The sequence below is a fragment of the Pinus tabuliformis genome, chromosome 8 (genome assembly GCF_031772625.1).
Source record: "Pinus tabuliformis cultivar Carrire ecotype Pingquan chromosome 8, CPIR1, whole genome shotgun sequence".
NCBI classification, from domain to species: domain Eukaryota; kingdom Viridiplantae; phylum Streptophyta; class Pinopsida; order Pinales; family Pinaceae; genus Pinus; species Pinus tabuliformis.
Window position 1 is genome coordinate 1,681,342,932 of NC_142294.1, and position 27,981 is coordinate 1,681,370,912.

The 27,981-nt window shown below is 40.7% G+C and overlaps 1 protein-coding gene across 3 annotated transcripts in view; it reads right to left on the reverse strand.

Annotated features, from left to right (window-relative positions):
- ATJ1 (DNAJ heat shock family protein) overlaps positions 1-26,810 on the reverse strand; it is a 332,305-nt gene extending 305,495 nt beyond the window's left edge. For 2 of the 3 annotated variants that reach the window (XM_089374301.1, XM_089374303.1), the window contains exons 1-2: positions 26,395-26,810; positions 26,195-26,288 (exon numbers count right to left, since the gene is read on the reverse strand). In XM_089374301.1, the coding sequence (XP_089230427.1) occupies positions 26,195-26,288; positions 26,395-26,472 (172 nt within the window). In that variant the 5' untranslated portion in view covers positions 26,473-26,810. The remainder of the gene's footprint in view (positions 1-26,194; positions 26,289-26,394) is intronic. The other variant, XM_089374302.1, reaches the window with a different exon arrangement.
- Positions 26,811-27,981: the final 1,171 nt, after the last annotated feature.

Consider the following 27,981-nt stretch of genomic DNA (forward strand, 5'->3'; position numbering starts at 1 on the left):
TTTTATTGATAAATGTCAAACCTTAGACCCTTGAGAAGAAGATCCTCCAAGCACAAGTCAAGCCTTTGTCCTTCTTCTTTTGGCACTTTGTCCTCCTTCTTTCGGCACTTCGTTCTTCTTCCGACCACTGATAGCAGCCCTAGTTATGCTTGCACTAGAAGAGATATTTTTCTTTGTTCCATAGTAGACTCCTTCCCTTCCGAAGAGTACCTTATCCCTCTTACAATCGAGCTCTTCCTTGAGATATAGTTGTAGGTATGATGTAACAACAGTGTGGCCTTATTTCTTCGCACGTGTGAGGGGATTCCTTCAAGAAACTGATACTATATTGCTCTCCTTCCTTCATTTGTGTGGTCTTCTTCTTCGCTTGAGTGAGAGGCCTAATAGGCACTCCTTTCTTAGCCCAACCAACGAACGTTTATGACTGTAATAGGAGGGTTTTTATGACAGCAGAGAGAGTCTCCTTTTCTTTGCATGTGTGATTGTAATAAGCCCTAAGACAGCACTGCACTAGAGGCTCCTTCTTTGTCCTTTTTCGTACCTTATACTTGTCCTTATCCTTCGTTGATTTCAAAGGTGAATTTCATTGCTTTGGAGGGGTGGAATGACCCTTATATATAGAGGTATGCTCCTTCTTTAAGCCGACTTGATGACTTGAGGCCGACTTGACTTCTATGCTTTGAATTGCTTCCTTTTGTGATGTCGTTGCATGGAGGAGGCTTGTGACTTGGCTTGGAGGTATTTCTTGGACTCTCATACATAAATATACATGGTGTAACATGCCCTTAAGGGTCTTCAACATTTCTTTTGACTCTTTGACTTCCCTATAGCACTTTGACATGTGTTAGACCTATGCAACGAGCAAGAAACTCAATGATATAAATAACAAAAATAATATTTCTTTTCTTTTATAAATACAAAGATCAAAATTACATTTATGAAAACCGAACCTAGTTACACTTTCTTCAACATCTCTTTCTATCAACACGTGCGAAGAAGAGGTTTGAGATTCTGCAGCTTTTCGCTAGGGTTTCTGTTGTCGGGCTAGGGTTTCGTTGTGGAGGTTAAATTTGGTGAAAAAGAGCTGAAGGAAGGGCCAACAAAGTCCCCTTCTAAATCTAGAAGACAAATAAGGTCAAGCGATGCAGCTAGAGGCAAAGAAGAAGCAATTCTAGTCCACACGTGTGAAGTAGAAGCTGTTGTCGGGGCGCCGAAGTTGCAGGTCTGCAGTTAGGGCCAAAAAGTTGTCGCTGTAGGCCGAAGTAGTGTTGCCGGAAGAGATTCTGCTAGGTTTGTAAAGCAATGAAGCAAGCATATTCTTGAGAAGTTGATCTTGGTCTTGGAAGGGCTTCAGTGTTAGTCAAGGTTTTTGGCATTCGTCAATAAAGAATCGATAAGAAGAGATTGAAGGGTTTTCCTCTCAAGAGGAGAGGTTTTTCCCTAGCTTGGAGCCTACATCTTGTGTACTTGTATCTTGTTGATCTTCTTGTTTTGGTAGTTGTTTGATGATTGAAGAACACACTATAATAATAAGAAGAAGAATATAATCCTAATAAGTAAAAAATCATCACAAGCAGTTGTCATAGTTAGAAGAATCATTAATGTCATCTTGCCTTAGATTCTTCAACATGATGACAATTCAGAAAGCATGACACCAAGGCAAAGTTCCTCTCGAACCTCTCATCCAACTCATCCATCTGTGCAGTAGTTGTTGTGACTATCTTTCGCTTGCCCTTCTTTCTGTTTGGAGACTGGCTCGCATAATGTCTTGGCTTGTGACATGCAAAGCACTTGACTTTGCTCAAGTTCTTCTTCCCATCATAAGAGGATCATCCCTCTCCTTTATTCTATTTGGCAACCCCCTTGCCCTTTCTTACATGACCTGAAAGAGCAACATTCTCCTCATCCCTTTCACCTTTTACCTGGTTGCCATGAAGAGCCTCCTCACAAGTCTCCTCCTAGGTGAAGTCATCCCACAACTTATCCTGGCTTGGGAGATTCTCTCGTGCCACAACTCCCTCAACAAAGGTACCCCACTACTCTGTGAACCCATTCAGAGTTGTCTTTACTTGTTTTGAGTCTGACACTTTCTTCCCTATTGCAGCAAGTTCATCTCGTACTTCAGATATTGGGGTGAGATAAGAAGAAATTGTCTCATTCTTGGACATCTTGGTCCCCTTGAGTTTCTCTCTCAACACCATTTTTCAATTCTAGTTGTTGCCTTGGTATAACTTGGTCAACACCTCCCACATTTCTCTGGCGTTTTATTCCCAGATATATGATGAATAATGTGATGGTTCACTCCATCCAGAATAATCCTCCTAGATTTCACGTCCTTCTTATTATGAGCGACCAAAAGTGTTGCATCGATAGGACAAATCTGAGTTTGTGAAACAAACTCCCAGATTTCGTTCTCCTCTAACACCAACGTAATCCTCTCCTTCAAAATGTTGTAGTTAAAAAACACATCCAAGAGATCTTCAAACATGAAACCGATCGTCATCCCTGTCCTACTAATCTAGTCGGCCTGCAAACAGTTAACTAGTCGGCCTACATGTCGGCCTAGAAGAGGGACAGTCCTCTATATATAGAGGTTGTCCACTCCCTCATAAAGAAGACAACACAAGCTCTAAAATCAGCGAAGAGACAAGCCGTGAAGGAAGGTAAGGGAAGTCTAAAGGGTCTCCAAAAATGCAGCGAAGGAAGGAGGAAACTCAGCGAAGGTTAGGGACTATTTCTAGGGCTAGAAACAGTGCCACGTGCGAGGATAAGGAGGACAGATTGCGGATATAGCAGCAACAAGTTTTCAGTGCAAGATTAGTTGGTGTTTGGGCTATCACTAGGCCTACAAGGCCTACCAAGACAAGCGAATAAATCCCTCTCTCTAGCGAAGGAAAAAGGACCCTAATTCTCTAGGGTACCTCTCACACATGCGAGAATTAGGGCTGCACTGCTGTTATAACAGCCCTCCCTTGACAATCATAAAAGTTCATTGGTTGGCTAAGAGAGAGAAGGGATCATCATAAGGGAAGTATCTCATCTAAGGCATGTCTTCTAGAGCAAGTATAATAAGACTTACCAACAATTGAAAGAAGAACGAAGTGTCGGAAGAAGACGAAGTGCCAGAAAACGAAGTGTCAGAAGAAGTGTCGGGAAACAAGGTGCAGAAAGAGGGAAGGATTTGACTTGTTCTTGGAGGATATTCTTGTCAGGGGTCTAGGGTTTGGCATTGATCAATAAAAAGCTTCAATAAGAGAAACTTACTAAAGGGTTTTCCTCTCAAGAGAAGAGAGGTTTTGGCCCTGGCAGAGAGCATCTTGTGTTCTTGTTCTTATGTTTTGGTACCAGTTTGATGAAGTACACACACATGCATTAATAAGAAGAAGAAGAAGATTAAGCTATCTACAAAAAGTAAAAAGACTCCACAAATTGTTATCAAGCAACAAAGAATCACACTACACCACTTTGCCCTAGATTCTTCAACATGGAATCAGAGGTAAGGTGACACATCAAGGAAAGGGCAACTCAAGAACACTCATCAAGGAGAAGCATCTACAAAGTTGAAGCATCAAGCCTAGAAGTCTCAATCACTTCAAGGACAAGAAGGGTCTACAATACATCATTCATCAAGGAGGTCTACAAAGCTAGAAGAAGAACCTTACATAAAGACACCTACAAAGAAGAGTAGATTGAAGCAGGACCTACATCAAGCTACAAGTCTTCAAGCAAATCTCATCATCTAGAAAGTCCACTTGGAGAAAGCAACTTGAAGAACATCAAGATCCAAGGAAGACAAGCCATCAAGTCTCCAAAGAGGAAGCAAATCCTCTACATCTCAAAAATCTATCAAGTAAGTACATGTCCCCTTCTGAATATACATCAATGTCTTGCATGGAAGAAGAGGACTGATTTACTTCTCAAGGAGAATGAACTCCTAGAACATGTCAAAGGGAATATCACTATCCCTGCTAAGGAACAAACTCAAGCCTTAGCCAAGTACAATAAGGATGAGACAAGAGCTCAAAGGATTTTAATAGAATCAATCAAAGACTCTCTCTCATTTCCTATGTCTCCAAATTCAAGACATCGAAAGAAATTTATGATTAGCTAGTAGAGCTATTCTTGATATCCACAACCGGAGAAGTGATATCTCTGAGGAATGAATTGTACAAGATGAAGATAACAAAGGAAGGAATAGCTCCCTACTTCATGAAAATCATTGAAATGAGAGATCAACTTCAAGAGCTTGGGTAAGTCATGTCTGACAAAGAGATGACAATTGTAGTACTCAATGCTCTACCTGAGGAGTGGGGAAACTTCACGTCAAGCATATATACCAAGAAGGAAGCAACCACTCTCAGTGAAATGTGGTCTCTATGCAAAACAGCGGAAGCCAGACTTAAGGCAAAGGAAGATGTGGGATCAAAGGAGCAAGCATTTGCTACCATGGCCAAGAGAAAGGGTAAATTTGGCAAATTTGGTCCACGAAGAACAAACAACAAAAACATGTCCAAAATCCAATGTTTTGGATGCCAAGAATATGGACACTACAAAAGGAATTGTCCTAAGCTTAAGAAGGACAACAACAACAAAAGAAAGTGGGAAGAAGCTCACATAACTCAAGAGGTGAAAGAAAAAGGAAAGAAACAAAAGAAGGAAGATCCTCCGGATCTCTACTATGACTAGGCCAAACTCTTTACTTCTAGACTTCTTTCAAAGCTTTGAGTAGGATAGGAGCATGTAGGAATAGATTAAAATTGCAAGGCTAGAAACATCCTCTAGAATCTAAAAGTATAATGTACATAGAGTTCTAGATACTCGTGAAGATATAGCATTTATGATAAGAACAAAAATGCATGAGTAGAAATATCTTCTAGAATATAGGAGCATGGCAGATATAGCTCAAGATATTCATGTAGAAGATATTAAAGAAAATTGATCACAAAAAAGAATCTTAGAAGACCTCCATCATCAAAAGAAAAGAAACATTTGCAAGGCAAGGATCTTTAATATGATGGAATCTTCAAAAGAAGGTTCATGGACCAAAGCAGACGTCTCATTGGGAATCCCATTCATGGGATTCAAGAAAAGGATGATATGCAGGCAAGCTAAGATGAAGCAAGAAGGGCCACACCAAGGAAAATCAAATGAGGCTAAGATGATCAAGGGAGAATCAAGATGAGGTATGTATGCATCATAGTTTAGTCATGTTATCATTTGTATATTATTGAGTCATGGGTATCGTTCTTTAACATGATCAAGCATGAAAGAATCTCTTTCACCAAAAACATGCTTGAAGGCATGTACTACAATGCAATGAAGGTCTACAAAAGAATATGCTCACATAAGGAGTGTATGATTGCTGACTACAAAGCAAGAAGAAATGTTGACTAGTCTAGGAAGCAAGCAATGAAGAAATGCTCTCGCAAGAAGCATAAGATGTTTGACCTATCTATTTAAGAAAAAGCAAATGAAGAAAGAGATCAAACATGTGGACCACTCTGACAAAGGAAGGACCCTTGACACCTATGAAGGCCTTGGACATATAAAAGATGCAGACAACTGATTCTACTCTACGAAGATGTCGTGATGAAGAAACCATCCAGCAAAAAACAATGTTGAAGCAATATTAGGATGAAGTCATGATGGGCTACTAGGTTGAAGCGTGTAACAAGCAAGTGCAACGAGGCATCCATGAGAAGAGTATTCTGAAGCATGGACAAGATGACAAAGGAGTAGCCAAGATGACAAGAAAACCTGATGAATGACAAGAAAGCCACTTTCCACGAAGGAAACAATGACATGACAAACCAGGAAGGAAAATGATCGCTGGATGGTGCCCTACCTATAAGAAGTTTGAACAAGACTTCATGACATCAAAGAAAGGAAGAAGATCAAGCAACTGAAGGAGACCCGAAGAAGAAGTTGTTGATGAATGAAAGAGTCCCTAGTTAAGAGGGAGCTCTGATAGGTCCCTGATCAAGAGGGAGTTTTGGATCACCCCTGATTACAAAGGAGTGACAATTGTGTTTTCCATTTCATGGGTCATGCACTAGACTAGGACTAACAGTCGTAAGTCTAGATGAAGGCCATGAATGGAAATGTAGACACAAGATAGACACAACATTCTTGTCTTCACTTGGGAAGAAAGAATGGGAGGATTAGGTAATCATCTAGCATCCGATACTCTTTGAGGATGTGTAGGGCATCCAAGACAAGAGTAGGCAAGAGGACCGATATTCTTTGAGGGTTGGGAACCCAAGATAAGAATAGTCCTAGAAGGTCATACTCAGAGAACACCCAGACGGGTAAGTACCTTGAGAGACAATGATGAAGGTGTCTATAAATCATTAGTCTCTCCAACATTGTAGCTCATGATCTCGTGGAGAGATGGAGTTGTTAGTCAAAGCCTTGCACTATGACAATGTTGATGCATATGATGCTATAACAGATGGATTGCAAATCCGGTTTCTCTTATGTGAATTCTTCAAGATTGATAACAGCCAAACACCTTGGAATATTGTATGAATACCTCCCTAGTTAAGAGGGAGTGTTGAAGGAAATGTAACTAGGTTCGGTCTTCATAAATGTACTTTTGATATTTGTATCTATTCAAGAAAAGAAATATTATTTTTATAATATATGTCAATAAGTTTCTTGCTCATTGAAATGGGTCTAGCACTATTTAAAGTGCTATAGCAAAGTCAAATAGTCAAAAGAAAAGGTTGAAGACCTTAAGGGCATGTTACACCTTGTATAAATATGTATTAAAATCAAGAGAATACCTCCAAGCAAAGTCAAGTCTCCTCCTATACTAAGGCACCATTAAGAAGCTCCTTCAAGCATGCAATACCAGCAAGGAAACCATCCGAAATATACTCTTCTAGTCGGTCTGTTGTTGATTTTTTGTAGCACCAGATGTGCTCTAGCCATGAAAATTGGTGGAGAGGCTAAGGCACATGAGATCCCCAAGACCCAGAAAATCGTTTAGAGAAATTCCACCCGGATGAAGAGATTAAAATAATTAACTTTTTAATGAGTTCCTAAGTCTAAACATATAAAAAATAAAATATTAATGGGTATTAATATAATATGGGTGAGAAAGTTCTAAATAACGAGGATCAAGCCAGATCTAATCTTAGTCGTTGATTAAGGACTTAATCTCGGTCGTTGAATCGTCAACGAGAAAAGTATAAGAGGAGGCTTGAGAGTCAGTTGGAGACACACCAAGACACCAAGAGAGATCAGTTAATTTGATTTTCTGGGGCGAGGTTTGCTGAGGAAATCGAACAAGTGATCAGTTGCAGTGAGGGGCATCTCGACAAGAGGCTGAGGAATACATATCAGAAAGGCAGCGAAGTGCCAAGGAAGGCTGACGCAAAGGCAACAAGGGTTGACGCAGAGGCTAAGGAGGCCAGCGCAGAGCGCGCCGAGGGCCAGAGGAGTTGACGCAGAGGGCCAAAGGAGTTGACGCAGAGGCCATAGAGGCTGACGCAGTTGATGCAGAGGGCTTCAGAGGGTGCGTTGAAGTGATTCAGTGAAATAGACTGAGAGCCGAGAGGGTGACGCAATTGTGGAGAGCGCGTGGAGCGACTTTCACTGTCCAGCACAAGGAATAGTCAGAGTCACTGTGGGATCGTTCATTTGGTTGCCGATCAACCGGAATATCTGTCCTCAGATAGAGGTATTGCTACCAAGGAAATTCTCTGAAGGGTGAGCCATTTCTGGCACCCTAGTTGTATTCAGAATCTACTTAATAATAAAACCCTCTATAAGCTGCACAGGTTTTCCCACATTGGGTTTTTCCAAGGACGATTGTCCAAAAATAACGGTGTCCCTTGTGTTGTCTCAGTTTCTTTCAGTTGTTGATCTATATATCAGTGAAGGTTGCATTTGTGTTTATTTCGATGTTTATATGATTGAATAACTTGCTAATGTAAATAACAAGTAGGAGATAATAAACCAGATATTGCAGTAGGGGTTTCTAATGTATTAGATTCAGAAATTTTCACACCTACAAACAGTTAACTAGTTGGCCTAAAGGAGGGATAGTCCTCTATATATAGAGGTTGTCCACTCCCTCATAACGAAGACAATGCAAGCTCTGAAATCAGTGAAGAGACAAGCGAAGAAGGAAGGTAAGGGAAGTCTAAAGGGTCTCCAAAAGTGCAGCGCAGGAAGGAGGAAACTCAGCGAAGGATAGGGATTGTTTCTAGGGCTAGAAACAGTCACACATGCGATGATAAGGAGGACAGACTGCAGATATAGCAGCAACAAGTTTTCAGTGCAAGATTCATTGGTGTTTGGGCAAGTCACTAGGCCTACAAGGCCTCCCAAGTCAAGCGAAGAAGTCCCTCTCTCTAGCAAAGGAAAAAGGACCCTAATTCTCTAGGGTGCCTCTCACACATGGGAGAATTAGGGTTGCATTGTTGTTATAACAGCCCCCCCTTGACAGTCATAAAAATTCATAGGTTGGCTAAGAGAGGAGAATGGATCATCATAAGGTGTTAATTTATGGTATGTTCTATGCTTAGAGTAGTTTACTTCAAATTCTTCTTATTAGCCACTGTTAAGCAATCACATTAACATAAAGTAAAACACTGATAGAACATTAATAGATCGACAGAAAACAAGCCAAGACAAGAGACACCAAATGTGGCGGCTAACCAGGGACAAACCCCAATGTGGGGAAACCCTTTGATCAATTCTTCTATAACCTTCAATAGTTCAGCAGAGAGAAAAATAGTACAAATATACAAATTTGTAATTTTATGACAACAGCAGTAAACCCTAACCAGCAAAGTCAAAGCTGGCCAAACAAGATAGAATTGACCTCCAATCAGCTTGGTCAATATCCCAGTCAACTCGGCCTCCAACAGCAAGAAGAGGCAACCCATAAACAGTTCGAAAAACCCAGTCAACTGAAGTCAACCTGCTGCCAGCAATTAGGGCAGTCAACGCTGGTCAAACCAGAGGTCAGAATGCCTCGGTTTGTGTGCCAAAATCTGTGCCTGCCTAGGAGAGACAGCGACACCAAAACCGCACTCAAGAAAAGCCCACGCTGGTCAAAGATACTTTTGCAGCCCTGGTCAACGCAGTCAAACAGTTCTGCGTCCTCAAATCTGCGTCCTCTTACTTCGTCCTTCTACATCTCCTCTTTCCCACGTGTGTGCTGCTCCTTGTGTGTAAACCCAATCAACTAAGGAGAGAAGAATGTGAGAGATGAGATGAGTGAATAATGCCTCAACCTCACTTGTATTTATATGAAACGTTGAGGATGTGTGCCACACATTTAGCTGTTGGCCGACCTTGACAATTTGTCAAGTAAATACAAATAAATTCATATCTCCATAAATACTTGTCAGAATCGGATGATCGTTAGATCAATCCTACACCTCTCGACGAGAGGAATCCAGAAAAATATCAGCTACCATAGATAAGATGACCTACATGGAGTTTGGCCCTAGTTGCCAATTTTAACATAAGGGAAGTATCTCATCTAAGGCATGTCTTCTAGAGCAAGTATAATAAGACTTACCAACAATTGAAAGAAGAAAGAAGTGTCGAAAGAAGGAAGACGAAGTGTCGGAAGAAGTGTCGGGGAACAAAGTATCGGGAAACAAGGTGTAGAAAGAGAGAAGGACTTGACTTGTGCTTGGAGGATATTCTTGTCAAGGGTCTAGGGTTTGGGATTGAACAATAAGAAGCTTCAATAAGAGAAACTTACTAAAGGGTTTTCCTCTCAAGAGAAGAGAGGTTTTGGCCCTAGCAGAGAGCCAACATCTTGTATTCTTGTTCTTATGTTTTGGTAGCAGTTTGATGAAGTATACACACATGCATTAATAAGAAGAAGAAGAAGATTAAGCTAACTAGGAAAAGTAAAAAGACTCCACAAATTGTTATCAAGTAACGAAGAATCACACTATACCACTTTGCCCTAGATTCTTCAACAGAGGAAGCGTATTAGATCGTATATGTAATTGGCAAGTGGTTTCATCATGGGTTGGGCAACTTAATTAGGGCCCAATCCCACGAGAGGATCATATTGACACTCCTAAGGGATGCATTGAGAGCCATGGGACTCCATCATGTGTTAGAAGAGCATCATTTCATGCCATAAGCACCCTCAGCAATCTGCTTAATGCCCCATACTATTAGTGAGATGATGCACTTGGACCAATGTGCCCCAGTTGGCTTAGTATATTGTGGCAATTGATCCAAGGCCCATAGGAGGTTTGTCTCACCCTTGAGACATGGGAGCGAAAGCACCATCATTAGAGCCTGTTGACCCCTACTGGTCAACTACCCATGCAGTGCACCCCGTTTTTCTTGACAGAAAGAAGCAGCACCTGATCAGCATGTCCGTGCCATCCTGCCATCATCAGCAGTTTGATCTTTTTGATTGTAAACCCAGTCTGCATGTATTAACTGTAAATAATCTTAGCAGACATGAAGTCATGTATGTAATTTGCCTAGGTGGACCTAACTTTCTGATGATAATCTACGTCCCGGAAGGTTTTTTGTCTCACCGATCCATGGATCGGCAGAGTTTTCCTTCAAACCTGACCTCAAAGCCGGGATTGATTTTGTCATTTGAACTTTAGGAGAATCCTAGTGTGTTGATCTGCTAGATTATCGCTGTGTCGCAGAGCTGGGTGTTTTGTGAGGGTCTGTATTAAATGGGTTTGTCCCTTAAGATGTAATTTTGTAAAAGTCATGATGTAATGTGTCCTGAGGGTCGAGAAATGTTTTAAATCCCCTCATGAGTCCTAAGTCCTAGGTCCTAGGTGATGTTTCCGAAGGTTTAGTTCAGTGATCCATTTTAAAATGAATTAAAAAATTAAAAAATGAATAAAAATAATAAAATAATGAAAAATAATAAAAATAAATAAAAAATCAAGCAAAAACCCTAACTAGTAAAATAATAATAGTTTAAGTTAATAAATCGACGGATGAGATCAAGAGATGTCTTGATCCTCATCAACGGTCGAGATCATTTCTACATGGATCACTCGAACTAGCCGTTAGGATCATTTCCTTTATATAGGGTCTTAGGGGGTCATTTCAAAGCATCTGATCTGTGAGTCTGTACTGAAAAAGCTCTCTTGTAATCTAATTTTCTGGTTAATAAAAAGACTTTGGGGTCCAAATCGTGTTGGTGTTGCTCTCTGGAATTGCTGTGAGATCTTTAATTTTCTGCATATTTCAGTTTTCAGCCATTAATCATAGCTTGTTTTTAGAGTAGTGTGAGCACAGGTATCTTGTTCACCTGCTAGGGTTTGAGGGCTGCTAGGGTTTCTGAAATAATGGCAGGTATCTCCATTATTTCCTGAGATCTAGCAGCTTTCTCTCTCTCTTTGCTGATGGTTGCTTGAGATGTGCAGGAAAACATTTTTGAAGGAAATTTTGTGGGCGTTCGGGGAAGTTCTCGGCTGAACCAGCCAACTCCCGCAAGCACTTTCTGTGCAGAGCCCAGCTGATTGTTCCCTGGGTTAATCATTCAAAGTTTCTTTTCTGTTTTACATTTAGAGATTTTCTTTCTGTTCACAGTGAAGTTCAAAAAATTTCTGATATATTGAAAACATTACTGCAGTTATTGTCAAATCTGGCATTTCAGGGGCCAAAAATCTGTAAATTAATTAGCTGATCTAGGGTTTTAAAATTTTTTAGGGTTTTGTTTTTGTGTTTGCAGCTGCAAGGTTTTTCAGTGAGGGCTAAGCGAAATCATGCATACTTCGTTCATTTTCACTTCCTGCCTTCCTTGATCCTCACTGTATTGAGCATTATCAAGTGAATTTCGAATTTGTGTGTGTGCATCAAGTGGGGAAATCTGATTCAAACCAATAGCCGCTTCAGCTTTACTGCTGCCTTTCCATTTCCCTCCTTCGCGCTTCAGATGATTAGTATCTGCTCTTTGTTTTATTTATCGTTGAATATCTGTTACCATAAGCGTTACATATCATTGCGGCTGTATAACAGATTATTCCAAAATCCATTTCAAGCCGCCGACAGTGATTGACGAAGTTCTGGAGAGGTAATTTGTTGCTGCGTAGATCATGCAAAAGCTCAGGTGGCAATCAAAATTCCGTCGGTATGCAGTGGACACCAAGTATCAAAGGGAGATCGAAAATCCTTCAACGCATTGAAACATTCTGTCGGCCCAGTCTTCTGCCGTCACTGGCATTCCTCCGCGTGAGCTCTTCCGCCGACAAACTCCCTGCACATGTCCACACACAAATCAAAAAAGGGAAAGCGTTGAAACAATACCAGGCCAGCAGGTAAATCGGATTTGGCAATACGATCTCATCGTTCAGCGTTTTTCCTTTTCGATATGGATATAGCTGCGATATGCATAGGTTAGTTTCGTTCTCGTAGTTTTACTTTTTAGATTTTAAGTTTAAAAATTTATGAATGTTAGATTTTAAATTTCCAGATAGATCGTTCTTTTTTTTAGATTTTTCTAATATAAAAAATAAACAAAAAAAAAAAAGGCTAGCGTAGTTCTTAATTAGATTTTAATTTATTGTTTTAGTTTAGTTTAAAGTTCTTTTTATTTTTTATATAGATTCGTTGTTTTAAAAAATCATAAAACTAAAAAATGTTTTGTATTTTAGTTTTGTTTAGTTATTTTATTTCATGTGTTAGTTTTTGTTAGATTTTAGTTTTATAAAAAAATAAAAAATATAAAAATAAAAAATCAGTTTATTTTTTGGCTTAGTTTAATTTTTTTTATTTTTATTTTTTTTTGGTTTGGTTTAGTTTTAAAGTTAATTTAGTTTTAGAATTTTAATTTTTAGATTTTTTAAATTTCCATAACATTGAAAAATAAAAATTGAAAAAAGATTTAAAAAAAAAAACTTTGAAAAAATATAAAAATTTTGTGGAAAATTATTTTTAGATTCAGTTGTTTTCTTGTTATTATCTTTCATACTGAGATCTAAAACTTTCAAGTCGAGATGCGAATATGATATCTAGTTAATGGTTTACGATTCTTGTGGTGGTTCAAAGCATTTCATCTTTTAAAGTTTTTAGCTGCTGGATATCGTTTTTTGTCATTCTAAGAGCATTGTGTTTTAGCTGATGATAGATGATTGCTGTTCATGGTCCATCTTTTATTATCATTTAACAAGTAATCATTTTAATAACAATCTCTTAAGGCACTGGTCTGCTAAATCAACCAAATCATCGCGTGCTTTTTACATCGTGTCTCGTGTCTCCCAACCAACTGGTCGACAGTTGGTCACATCATCTCACAGGGTCTACCCCCCTTAGCCGCGGGAGACAGGCTCAAACGGAGGGATCGGGGATCAGAGTGACAGCCCCCGGTCCGAGCGTTGTCGTGCCAATCTGCGCGACAACAGAGCCCTCATTCATTGGAGCAGTATAGGCTTTTCTATCATCAAAAGACCCATGAGACCAGTTCTTGTGCCCCAAACCCAATTTGGGGCGCCACATGATGACTTGCATGGAGACTAAGGGACCACCCCTTTGTTCGAGATATATAAAGCCCTCTCTCACATTTTGGCACAAAGAAGACTCAATGTGGCCCTCCAATAGCCCTACATCAGCATGACGACATCAATTCGGCTCGCATTTGGATGGCTAATTTATAATTTGTGAAAGCTACTTGGTCGACTTGTGACCAACACTTGTTCCTTGCCCATATTTTTAATGCTTTAGGGGCTAATTAGGCTAATTCGACTTAGTGAGACTCATATAAATAGAACTCACTCTCATTTGTGAGAAATCATCATCATCACTTGGATTCTTCTCTTGAAAAAGAACTCGTACTTTTTCTTTGGAAGCTATTTGTTAAAATTGACAACTAGGGCCAAACTCCACATGGGTCATCTTATTTATGACAGCTGATATTTTTCTTGGATACCTCTCTCCGAGAAGTGTAGGATTGATCTAAAGATCATCCGATTCCGACATGTACAAATGAAGTTATATATTTATTTTGATTATGGACAAATTGTCAAGGTCGGCCAACAGACTTATGTAGGCTCAGAAGCCCAACAGTCACGTCTATTCATCCTCAACATTTGTTAGAAATTCATGATGCCTGAGCCTCATTTTGGACATCACTCATTCACTCACATCTCTCTCTCCTCATTTGATTGGGTACGCAATTTTGGGCAGCTTTCTCTCTCACACGTGCGAAGAAAAGGAGGACGATTTTTTGTTTTAGACGTTGACCAGTTTGACCGAATTTCAGAGGTTGTTTTCTTGGGCTGTGTTGACAAGCATTGACCTTCCTTGACTGCGGATTTGTGTGAGAAATTTCTATTTGTGCAAGCCGCAACTATGGGCACAAAAATCGAGGTTGTTTAACCCCTGTGTTGACCAGCGTTAACTGCATTAGGGCTGGCTGCAGGGTTGACTTTTGTTGACCAGTTTTGACTAGACTTTTTCGGATTGTTTTGGGCTTATTAGACTTGTTGTTGGAGGCCGAAGTTGACTGGGTTTGACCGTGCTGAATTGGGGAAGAATTATGCCATATTAACCAACGTTGACTTTTCTGGTTAGGGCTCTTTTGCTGCTATCATAAATTATCATATTTGTAAATTGTACTCTCTCTCTGCCGAACTATTGAAGAATATAAGAAGAATTGATCAAGGGTTTCCCCACATTAGGGTTTGTCCCTGGTTGGTGCCACATCTTGTGTCCCCTTGTCTTGGTTTGTCTTCTACTGTTTATGTTTATGTTCTATCTGCATTTTACTATCATGTTGATGTGATTGCTAAACTGCATATTGATATTGGGCTAATAAAGAAATTGAAGTAAAATTTGCTCTAAAGCATACATAGAACATACCATTGTTACCTAAAATTAACACTATTGGAGATTCTTTGGTGCATTTTGACATTTGGAGCTGAAATTTTCAATCTTCTTTGGAGCTATCTCATGATTTGTGGATGGAAATATCATATTGTCATATTGTAAGCACTTCTTGTCGAGTATTTTCTTGAAATAATGTCTAACATATGGAATTGTTGCAACTAGGTTAATGCTATTGTGCCCTAATTATTGAAAATCATTTTTGGAAAGCTATTTGGTTGGCAATTGCATATGTTACTCATTGTATGGCAAATGATGAATGTTCCTAGTGAATGAAATTTTGTCTTTCTTCCATAAAACTCCATAAATCTTGAGTGGGTAAATGTTAAAGGTTGATTGCTAGGGCATCAATCTTTAGCCTCCTTAAGGACGATTTTGGCCAATTTAGAATCATCTAAGACTCCATAGCCCAAAGGACTAGGCACTAGTCCAAGAAACTTGGTGATCAACTCCTCTCTTCTCCATATTTCTCCTCCTCAAATTTTCGGCCCCTCTAGGGTAGGGCATCAAGTGAATTCCTTTAGAGAGTGAAATTTTGGATTCTATGAGGACAAGACTCTTCCTTAGGGTCTTGCCTAGAGGATCTCCATGTTTGGTGGATTCTTCACGGTTCCTAACTAATAAAATCTTGTGCCCTAGAAGGGAAACCCTTATTTGTTTCTCCTAGACTAAGGGGCTTTCGTGAGGGTTGTACGAGTATAGTATTCGATGGAATAAAGCATAAGAAACCCTTTCTCGTCCCTTACCTTGACCTAGTGAGTACCTTGGAAGTATTTCTTCCCGTGTTTATTCATAAAACCCTAGGTCTAGCGCAAGCATTTCCTAGGTCTCTCAAAGGGAGCAAAAGCCTCTTGGAAGTGTTAAAACATCACATAGAGCTTCTTTGAGAGGTCCTGCCCCATCATTTGGAGGCTTGATCTTAGGAATACATATTGATATTATCTACATAAATCTCAAACCCTAAGTCTTGATCTCCTCCTAGGCCTTTCTTGGAGAGTGTTTAGCTTCCTTGAAGCATTGAGCCATTGTTGTGTCTCTCCTTGAATGGGCTTTGTGGAATCACGTCATACCCAAATCATTGATCTATTCATTCTAAGTGATTCCCTTCCTACCGGGACTCCTCCCATCGGTGAAAGTCCATAAAGAGCAGGGGACTTTGACTAAGGTGACAGTGGGTCATTGTCTCGTTATTGTCACTTAGTCGAGTAGTCGTCCCTTAGGTTTTCTCTTCCTTAGGGCCCTGCTAAATTGTGTGGTAACACAACCCTCAACAATTTCTTCCTTGATCAAGAGATAAGTACTTCCAATCATATTTTTTTCTCGTTTTGATTTTTTGGTTAGCCTCTTGTCCTTATATTTTGTATGTTTTAGATATCGGAAAATGATTGTTTGGTTATGATTTTTCTTTTTTCCATGGCCTCTTGAATGGGTTTTCAAAAACAAGGAACAAGTCCATTGCGGATGATGCCAAGGTGATGGTAGCATCAAGAAGTACAAAGCAAGGTTTGTGGTAAGAAGGTTCTCCCATAAAGAGGGAGTGGACTACAAGGAGACTTTCACTCCAATGACCAGATGGTCACGTTCTTGTATGGCCTAAGGGCTAGAGCATAGACTCAGTAGGAGTGATTGGTGTTCGAGACGGAGGATTGTACAGATTGTTAAGACATCCAGGATTGTGCCAGGTGACTAGAAGAGCTTCTAGTTCATTAATATTTATTAATTAATGTTGACTATTGAGCCAAGTTTCTAAGGATAAATAATTTAATTATTTAAGTGACTTAGATCTAATCTCTATCGTGGATCTCAAGTCAGGCCTACGATCTAATCCTAACCCTTCATCACTTAGGAGAATAGGGTTAGGGATTTGGCTAAATGAAATTACAGAAATAAACCAAGGGAGGGGTGAAAGACACATTGTGATTGAGAGAACAATTTTCTCAAGAGAGTGAGAGAGTCGAGACTAAAGAGAAGAGGAAGGTATGACGCTAGAGGTTCAAGTGAGCAAGAGTTTTGCAAGTTGAGCACAAAGGTGAAGGGGTCAAGGTTGAGAGTTTGTTGCACACGGGAGGAGGCCAAGAGCATTGAAGTTAAATTCCAACACAAGCAGACAATGAATGTGGGGAGGCTGAGAAGGTTGAGGCTGCATTTGTTGAGGGGTTGAATAGCTTCAGGTGTGCCAAACTTGTGGAGACAGCCAGCATAATTGCATATCAAATTTCTGGGGGACCGAGTTGCCAAGTTCCATTGTTGTAATTTCTAAGTATTCTTTGTTGGTCGAGTTCCTTGTTAAAGGAGGCCCTGATTTCTAGAGTAATATAAAGTGAAGTAAAATTTGTTGGGCATAATTTTTTTGCTGTGTTATATGACTGGTTTTCCATTTATTTTCGGTTGCAAGTTCATTTAAAAGTTAGAACACCAGCATATTTATTTTCATTAGCTTTCTGATAACATTTTACTGGGTGAAATTTTTTCTCATTATAAGATAAACAGCTAGGAAAATCCAATCAGATCTAATATTCAAATTTCACAATCCTTTGGCCTGCTGCCAGGCCTTGACTGTTCTCCTATGCTTTGAATCTGCTCAACTGATCTCTCCTTGACCTCATGAGTCTTCTTGGTGTTCAAAAAGTGTGTTCAACTTCACCCATATTGTCCTGTTTATGCTTTGAGAGAGATAACTATCCTCAGTCCTGGCAACTAGTTTTCCAAATCATAATAACTGATCTCATTAATACTAACAACAATCTTATCTCAAGAATGAGATGTATGGTAAAGAATAGATTAAATTTAACTCACTTATATCCTAGAATCTCTTGAATATTTCATATCTAAGACGAGGAGAACACAGGAAATTTGACTTTCACTTTTAATAATTAAGTGAAATTACAAGGTGGTATTATTTTCCACTTTTACTAGGAGGTTATTACTAGATGTTGTCTTTAACTACTTCTCGCACATTCAAACCTAATCTGTGCAAGAAGCTCCTACTCAAGCTATATTTCTCAACAAAGGAACCTTCACAAACTTGTACATATGATCAGATTAGTCACAATATATTCAAGCAACCACCTTGAAGCCATCACTAATGTCCTTTGCAACCTAACAGTCCACCAAGATTACAGCTTTTTATTGGCATGTGTAATGCAGTAAATAAAAAGAAGATTTGGTCCAACACCTAGAGCATGAAGAATTGGGTACGATGTTGTTGGCTACGAGGATGGAACTATATGAACGGGGAGGCATTCTGGGCAAGATGTTGTTAGGGTCCAACCCTAACCCCATTATTTATGTAATAGGATCGAGTCATAGTTATAGTTAAGTAAAGAGTCAATAAAGCCCATATTAATAATTGTAAGTGTCTGACCCACATTTAAAGAAGGGACCACAGTTAGTTGCAAATGGGCCATGGTATTAGATAGATGGTATTAATAAGAACCATGGTATTGACCCCATGGTATTGACCCATGGTATTGCATGTATGAATCCTATATAAAGGATAGAGACTCCCCTCGAGAAGCATAGTGCCTTACTTTGTAATTGAGTCCAGCTCTATTAGAGGTTGCCCCCTCGAAGAGGCAAGTGAACATTGCTTTCATTTCTGAATAATAAAATAATTGTTGTTATTTCTTATTGTTTTGTGTTCAAGGTATATTTCTTCGCATATTTGGCATTCTGGTATCTTCTGGCAGGTCAAGAGCATAACAAGTGGTATCAGAGCACTTTCCAAGGCCAGTGGGATCTCCATTTTTAGCAAAAAAAAAAATGGCTAGAGACGTGTTCCGGCATCTTTAAACCACGGGATCTGTCGTTGAGCGCATAAACCTGCGGATTTGGGGAGGCATGCACGCAGGAAATTCAAGAGGTGGTCACGCTTGTTGGACTCCCTTGTAACCCTGTGGGTACCCCTTCGAGTAGTAGCGCAATAGACAGAACCGTGCACGGACTCTCTTCCAAGTACCCTCTGGGTATATCGGAAGCCCCCTAGGCTCTCTTGAAGCCTCGCCTTAGATAAACTGTCGGCCTTCTTGCTACTACAGTACATTGAGAACAGCACTCGGGGAGATCACTCGCATGTACGATAGAGTAGTCGGGTTGTACGGATAACGGTACGATTGATCCTCCTTGGTTAATGCCCTGAAAGATTGGGCCGAGTACTACTATCAGACCCTTATGTATATTGCGATCTGTAGCACTTGACACTCCTTAAGACCATAGTTCCCGGGTCTCTCTCTAGATCACGCATCATCTTTGCCAGATCAGATCTAGCAGGTGGGGTTCTATCACAGCCGCAACAATCAATTCCGCCATTCAGATCTATCAGATCCGCCATTCAGATCTAGCCGTTGGATTCCGTAGCAGTCGCCACAATCAAATCCGCCATTCAGATCTAGCAGCAGGGGTTCAATCACTACCACATTCCTACTCATACTTTGCAGTTGAGGGATCCGACAGATCAAACTATTTGTGTGGGGCCCTATACCTGGGCACGATTCTCGCAAGACATTGGGTAGAATTGACTTTTCTAGGATTTGGCTACTGCAGTATTCCTAAGCGAGGAGTAAAATTCCTTTCGGAGTTACAATAAAAACACAAGGATTAAAAACAAACAAACAAACAAAAAGGTCTGAGACCCTCCCAGGACGCTTATAGGAGGCTTGGCCCATAAGAATCAGGTCGATGAGCTGAGCAAGGTGGTACCATTCACTTGTTAGCGTCAAAAATTTCGGGCGATCCCAAATTTTACAGTGCACCTGATCGGTACATGGTACAAACTAGAGCTCAAGCTATGGCCAATGAGAAGATCGACACCCTTGAAACAAAGTTGGACGTAGTACTGTCGTCGCTCAAGACCTTAGCTGACGCACTCGCAAAGGGCAAGACGGAGGAACACTTGGAGGCATATCCTTTCAATGAAAACATTGAGGGCGAGTCTAGCCATTCTCTTCACCTCTTTGGCAACCACCAACAGTCCTAGACGCGACCACCCAAGCTGGACATGTATAAATTTGATGGCTCTCATTCGGCCACATGGCTAGCACAAATGGAGCAATATTCCACACTGAATCACATCAAAGATGATGCGACTCAACTTAATGTGGGTAGCATGTACTTGGGCAATGAAAGATGGCAATGGTGGCAGTGGCATCAACGTTGCTATGGAAGGCCCGTGACTTGGCAGACATTCGCAAAAGCTCTTATGGATCGCTTTGACCATGAATCTAACTTTTTGGGTCGTCTCACTAAGCTCTGACAGACAGGAACAGTGAACGAATATATTACAGCCTTTGAAGCCTTAGCCTTCCGCACAGGAGGTCTACACGATCAGTTCTACTTGGAATGTTTTGTCAGTGGTCTCAAAGAAGCCATACAAGCCCACGTCCGACTGCAACACCCAACCTCATGGCTGGATGCTTGCAAGATAGCTTGTGAAGTAGAATGTGCGTTAGCGGCCCAGTCCAATCGCCCAAATTTCATAGCCAAGGGTTGCCCCACCCAGGCTCAAAGCACTACCCAAACACTCAAGGTTCAAAAGGTGTCCCCAGCGGAAATGAAGGAAAGAAGAAAGCAAGGATTGTGTTACTACTATGATGAGAAATACTCCCCCGGGCATAAATGCAAGGAGCCCAAATTCTTTCAAATTGATGCCATTGATCACAGTTCATCGGAGGAAGCCCCACCACTTGAGGAACCAGAGGAGGAAGATGAGGACAACTAGCTGGACAATGTACCTGAAGAACCAGTTATCTCGCTTCATGCTTTGGTAGGGATTTCTTCTCCCCAAACTCTCAAAATCAGAGGTTTTATTAAGCATCGCCCTGTAGTAGTCTTGATTGATAGTGGCAGTACGCATAACTTTATCCATCAAAGAGTCGCGGAAGCAGTCCATTGTTTTGTCAGAGCAGTCTCTAACTTCCAGGTCCAAATTGCTAATGGGGGGACAATGAAATGTCAAGGCCGCTGTGAAAATGTCAAACTTCAAATGGGAGATTATCAGTTAAAGACCCACATGTTTGCCATACACATGGTAGTGTGTGACATTGTCTCGGGTGCTAAATGGCTCCGCACACTCGGCCCAATCACAATGGATTTCTAGGAGTTATATATAAGCTTTAAGCAGAACAACCACACACATTCCCTCCGCGGACTCCAGGCGAGTGATCCCTCTATCATCAGCTCACATAGGATGGAAAATTTGTTAAAAAAGGGCCACCATGGAGTTATAGCCCAATTTAATGCCATCCAGGCCTTCGAACCCAATTCTCTTCATATTCATCCTGAGATGCAACAGATCTTAAACAACCATCTGCCAGTCTTTGACAAGCCTCATGAGCTTCCACCCTCGAGAGGGGAACATGATCATAGCATTACTTTGGTCCCAGGGGCCCAACCACCAAATGTGCGCCCATATAGATATCCGTTCGCCCAAAAGAATGAAATTGAAAAAATCATCAAGGAACTCTTGGAAGCAGGCATCATTCGTCCTAGCATTAGTCCTTATTCATCGCCTGTGGTCATGGTGCTCAAGAAAGATGGGGAATGGCGTATGTGTCCAGACTTCAGGGCCCTCAACAAGTTGACAGTCAAAGATAAATTTCCCATCCCGGTTGTCAATGATTTGCTGGATGAACTAAATGGGGCTCAATTCTTTACTAAGCTCAACCTTCACTCAGGTTATCACCAAATTCGCATGAAAGAAGTAGACATTCCAACGACTGCTTTCCAAACTCATGAAGGCCATTATGAGTTCCTGGTCATGACATTTGGTCTTTGTAATGCCCCATCCACTTTTCAGAGCCTCATGAACCACCTGCTCAAACCATATCTCATAAAATTTGTCCTTGTTTTCTTTGATGACATCCTCATCTACAACCGCACCTAGGCCACACATCTTCAGCATATAGATCTACTCTTGCAACTGCTCCGGAAGCATAAATTATTTGTCAAGATGTCCAAGTGCTCTTTTGGCATGGAAGAAGATGAGTATTTGGGCCACATTGTGGGGCATGAAGGTGTCAGGGTGGACCCCAAAAAGATCCAGGCAATGCAAGATTGGCCTCAACCAAAGACCTTGAAGAGCTTGAGAGGATTTTTGGGTCTCGCGGGCTACTATCGCAAATTTGTCCACAATTATGGTCGCATTGCTAGACCCCTCACTCACCTCCTCAAGAAAAATTCATTTCTCTGGAATGATGAAGCGCAACAGGCATTTATAGCTCTCAAACATGCCATGTGTTCCACTCCCGTATTAGCACTACCCGACTTCACCAAATCTTTTGTGATTGAATGTGATGCTTCAGGTACGGGTATTGGGGCGGTCTTAATGCAGGAAAATCGACCCTTGGCCTTCACTAGCCAACAACTAAGTGGGACAAATCTGGGACAATCTACCTATGAGAAGGAGATGATGGCCATCTTACATGCAGTAGATACCTGGCGACCATACTTATTGGGGCGGCGTTTCCAAATCCGCACAGACCATCAAAGCCTTAAATATTTTTTGGAGCAACGCCTATCCTCGCCACAACAAAATAAATGGCTCGCCAAAATGCTGGGATATGATTATGAGATAATTTACAAGAAAGGGCGCAAAAATGTCATAGTAGATGTGTTATCACGCCAATTTGAGGAGGAAAGCACCCTGCTCGCAATCTCCTTTCCCATTCTAGAATGGATTGAAGAGGCTCGCAAGGAATGGTTTTCACGTCCTTTGCTCTCCCAACTCATTATTAAATTGCAGGCAGATCCAAATTCCACAGCGGGCTACTCTTGGCAGGATGAGATTCTTCGCTACAAGGACAGAGTCGTCATATCACCAACATCCACTCTCAAAAGTCGCATTTTGGCGAAGTTACACTCATCTCCCACTGCAAGCCATTCAGGCTTTCAAAAGACTTATGCTCGCACACGACGTTCATTCTTTTGGACATGCATGAAAACAGACATTCTTACTTTTGTAGCTGAGTGCGACGTATGTCAGTGCAACAAAGGAGAAACAATCAAATACCCAGGCACATTACAGCCATTGCCCATCCCGGCCTCAATCTGGACGGAGGTTTCTATGGACTTCATTACGGGTCTTCCAAAGTCAAGCAACAAGTCCGTCATCATGGTGGTTGTGGACAGACTTTCTAAGTATGCTCATTTTTGTGCCCTACCCCACCCTTTTACACCAACTTTGGTAGCTCAATCTTTCATGGACCAGATCTTCAAATTGCATGGCAAGCCCACTTCCATTATGTCTGATCGTGACCCAATCTTCACCAGTAACTTTTGGCAGGAACTCTTCAGGCTACAAGGTACCCAACTACAACTCAATACTTCCTATCATCCCCAAACTGATGGTCAAACTGAAGCAGTCAAAAAATGTCTGGAGACCTACCTTGGGTGTTTCACTTTAGAAAAGCAACATCTATGGGTACAGTGGTTACCTCTAGCCGAATGGTGGTATAACACCAACTATCATGCCACCACCAAAATGGCTCCATATGAAGCAGTTTATGGTCAACTCCCTCCTTCACCTACTTTTTATATCAAGGGATGCTTAAACGTACAAGCAGTGGATCAACTCCTACAGAACCACAAAACCATGCTGGCCCGCCTCAGAGAGAATCTCCATCAAGCTCAAAACCGCATGAAGCAACAGGCAGATCAACATCGTTCAAAACACCAATTTCAAGAAGGGGATCAGGTATTTCTGAGGCTGCAACCATATAAGCAAACATCACTCAAAGACAAGGGTTGTCAGAAATTATCTCCAAAATTCTACGGGCCGTATCAAGTACTTCAGCGCATTAGAGAAGTCGCCTACAAGCTAGCTTTGCCACCGACTGCAAAAATCCATCCAGTCTTCCATGTCTCATGCCTCAAGAAAGTGATTGGGAACCATTGTCGAATTCAAACCAGTCTACCTGAATTGGATGAAGAAGGGTCAATCTGGCTCCAACCTGAACAGGTTCTTGACACACGAGAACAGCACCTGCGCGGCCGCATGATCAAGGAAGTCCTCGTCAAGTGGAAAGACACCTCTCCAGAAGATGCGACCTGGGAACCAGCCACTGTCCTTCAGCAATTTCCGCAGCTTCAACCTTGAGGACAAGGCTATTCTTATGGGGGAGGGCATGTTAGGGTCCAACCCTAACCCCCTTATTTATGTAATAGGATCGAGGCATAGTTATAGTTAAGTAAAGAGTCAATAAAGCCCGTATTAATAATTGTAAGTGGTTGACCCGCATTTAAAGAAGGGACCACAGTTAGTTGCAAATGGGCCATGGTATTAGATAGACGGTATTAATAATAACCATGGTATTGACCCATGGTATTGCATGTATGAATCCTATATAAAGGATAGAGACTCCCCTCGAGGAGCATTCTGTCTTATTTTGTAATTGAGCCCAGCTCTATCGGAGGTTGCCCCATTGAAGAGGCAAGTGAACATTGCTTTCCTTTCTGAATAATAAAATACTTGCTTTTATTTCTTATTGTTTTGTGTTCTGGGTATATTTCTTCGCATATTTGGTACTTTGGTATCTTCTGGCAGGTCAAGAGCATAACAGATGTTGGTGAAGAAACAAGTGCTTATGGGTTTTGAACGTGCCTAGCATCATCAAATTGATCTGACACTATCTATGGAACAACATTCATATTATCTAGGCACAGTTCCTAGCCTAAGGTGGTGTAGAAGACTCAGATCCAGTTGACCGAGACAAGAGTCTCACACAGCCTCCAAGCATTACAAGGGAATTGTAAAGGGCACACAAGGGGGTTGCACTCTGGTGAACTGTATCCCTGGCATCAAGATAGAGATTTATGCTTTCAGAAATGAAATAGCTGTGAAGATAACTGAAAAGGTGACCAGGAGAAGAGTCTCATAGCCTCCAAGCATTACAAAGGAATTCTTAAGGGCCTAGAAGGGGATTGCGCTTAGGTGAACTGTAGCCCTAGCACCAAGCTAGAGATTTTTGCTTTCAGAAATGAAGGAGATGATGAACCTATTATGCTTTCAGAGATGAAGAAGATGGTGAAGATAACTGAAAAGGTAAACCAGGAGAAGGGTCCCTCGTAGCCTCTGAGCATTACAATGGAATTGTGAAGGATACACAAGGTGGTGGCGCTTAGGTGAACTGTAACCCTAATGCAAAGCTACAGTATTACGCTTAGTGAACCTATTATGCTTTCAGAAATAACGGAGATGGTAATGAAGAGAAGAGTCTCTCATAGCCTCCAAGCATTGCAAGAGAATTGTGAAGGGCACACAAGAGGTTGCATTTAGGTGAGCCGTAGCCCCAGCGCCAAGCTACAGATTTATGCTTCCTGAAATGACAAAGATAATGAAACTATTATGCTTTCAGAAATGGAGACGATGCAGATAACTGAAAACGTAACCAAGAGAAAAGTCTCTTGTGACCTCCAAACATTACAAGGGAATTGCGAAGGACACGTGAGGGGTTTCTCTTAAATGAACTGTAGCCCTTGCACCAAGCTACGGATTTATGCTTTCAAGTTTCAGAAATGAAGGAGATAATAAACCTATTATGCTCTCAGAAATGAAGGAGATGGTGAAGACAACTGAAAAGGTGACCAAGGGAAGAGTCTCTCATAGCCTCCAAGCATTGCATGGGAATCGTGAAGGGCACACAAGGGGCTGCACTTAGGTGAACTGTAGTCCTAGCACCAAGGCTCAGGCTACGGATTTGTGCTTTCAGAAATAAATGAAATGGTGAACATATCCTAGAGTGCGTAAAAAGAAGTGCACACGAAGATTATGAGAGCGATTGCAAATTTTCTTGATATTGAAGAAAGAAAACAATAAATTATATTAACGTCCACAAATGACCAAATTGGATCAATAGGACTAGGGCATTAAAACTTAATTATTCAGCATTTGCTAATCTCTCTGAGAAAGAAGAAAGAAAGCAATAGATTATATTTTTGCATACAAATTACCAAATTAGGTCAACAGGACACAGACTTCAAACTTGATGACAATGTCAATGCAGGTGTACATAAGGCATCTCTTGAAAAAATAACGAAACAACAGAGTATACCATAGACAATGAATTACGATAAGTAAACGCCACGTAAATCCAAGTTAGACCACGACAATATCAGGTGAATACTGGAGGATGGTATTGCACGTGATCCTTCATCGGCTGCTCATTGAAATGCTTAGTTACAGGAAATAAGGGCTTAATTGTATGGAGTAGCGCTGGATTGAGTACTTGAAAGGGGGCCATATTTTTTGTCAAACATTTTGTGGATGTGAATGCTTGCTAGCATTAGAAGAACGTATGGTTTTCAAGGAACTTCACATATTTTAACACAATTGACGCAGATTGTAGAAATGATTCCTAACCCGGTCTATGACCTGAATGTGACGAACCGACATAGCGATGAAACCCTCTTGTCTGCTCTGAACAGATTTTAGCTTTAGATATTCTTCCTGAGGCCTGCAAACAAAGTAAACTATACCCGCATCAGTTTCATAAAGGTAAACGTTGTTCTGCGTCGAAAAGAATGAATGATAAAAGAGAAGTAGGTGGTCATTGGCTCTGCCTGTTGAGATTGAGTTGAATGGGGAGCTATTATTCTTCGAACGACATTGAAATGCCGATGCCAGACAAATCCTTTCATTATCCAACAATAAAAACGATGCAAAAATAGCAGATATCACTCTACAGCGAACTTCACATGCCCAAATCCAGTGATTTTCAGAGAGATCTGCTTGCAATTTCAGTGAGCGAATGGTGGACTCCGCATATGAAGACCGCCTCCCAGGACTTTCAGAAGGCACGTGTTCAAAACTCTTAATTCAAAAAAGATTTTATCAGGTTTTAGATACTGCAATAGAGCAACCAAACCGCCGCGCCAGTCCAGCAAAGAGCATTGCTTGAAATTCAACTCATAAAAGTAGTATACAGTAGTACATGGAGTCGCGGGTATGCGTAGGTGTTATGGGAAATCAAAATCAATAAATGAAATGATATTTTAAAGTTTACGAGACTGAAAATAGTTTATGAGATTATTAGTTTTTTGTTTTTTGCTTTTTGTAATTCAGTGTTTTTCCCATTTAAATTGATGATGAGCTGATCCAATTTTTTAACAATCTCCTCATTAAAAAGAGAATGCCAAGATACTGAGGCTAACATGTTTTCATAACTTTCTCTAATGTCTTTGAATGCATCACATTCTAAAATGAAATGTTTTTCCGATTCCACAACCCCATGCGTACAAGATGTGCATACCCTTTCTTCCCAAGCTTCTTTAGGCCTTTTTTCACACTGAAGTTGATGTGAGTTAGCACTTAATTGAGCAATAAGAACCTTTGCCCTCCACGAAATGCTAGCTCCAATGAACTCTTTTTGTTGTAAATCACACGTAGGGTTGAATTCCTCAATGTAATATTTCTTCTTTCTACCCAACTCTTTTCCCCATACCTTTTTACGAAACTTCTCCATGACAAAATCCTTTAGCTCCTTGTTATTTGTGGGACAGGCATTGAGGTAGATATCCCATTTTTGCATCCATGTGTAGTTTTGTTTCATCCATGTTTTCTTTCTTTCACTAATGCCTTCATTGAAGACAACATTAGGTCATCTACCTACTCTCATTTGTTCAGTTCTTTTTAGGTATCTTATGAGCCGCATCATAGCATTTGCTTCAATGGAAGCTGCTCTTGTTTCACTCAACATTATCTCATAAGGTACCGAACTTTTTATTTTGAACTTGCTCATAATCAAGCGTTTTTGGATTTTCTCAATTTGTTTCCATTTTGAGACGGGAGTGCTACTAGCCCACAATTCACACCCATATAGCATCAATGGACAAACTAGGAGTCCAAAAATCACTTTAATCGTTTTCCAATCCCATAACTCTGCCTCTCTACATCTGTTTTGAAGAGCATATGATGCTTTCCACCCTCCTAAAATCCTCTTCTTTCTGCAGTCCTCCCAATTGAGTTTGTTGTTGAAATCAATCCCAAGGTACTTGGACTCCTTTACTTCTTCAAGAATGTTGTTTTCAAAGAAGAAAGTATGCTAGCTCTGCTTCCTTTAATTAGAAAAAATCATTATTTTGGTCTTGCTAGTATTGACTTGCATCCCCATTGCTCTACAAAATGCTCAAGGGCATATAAGTGCATTT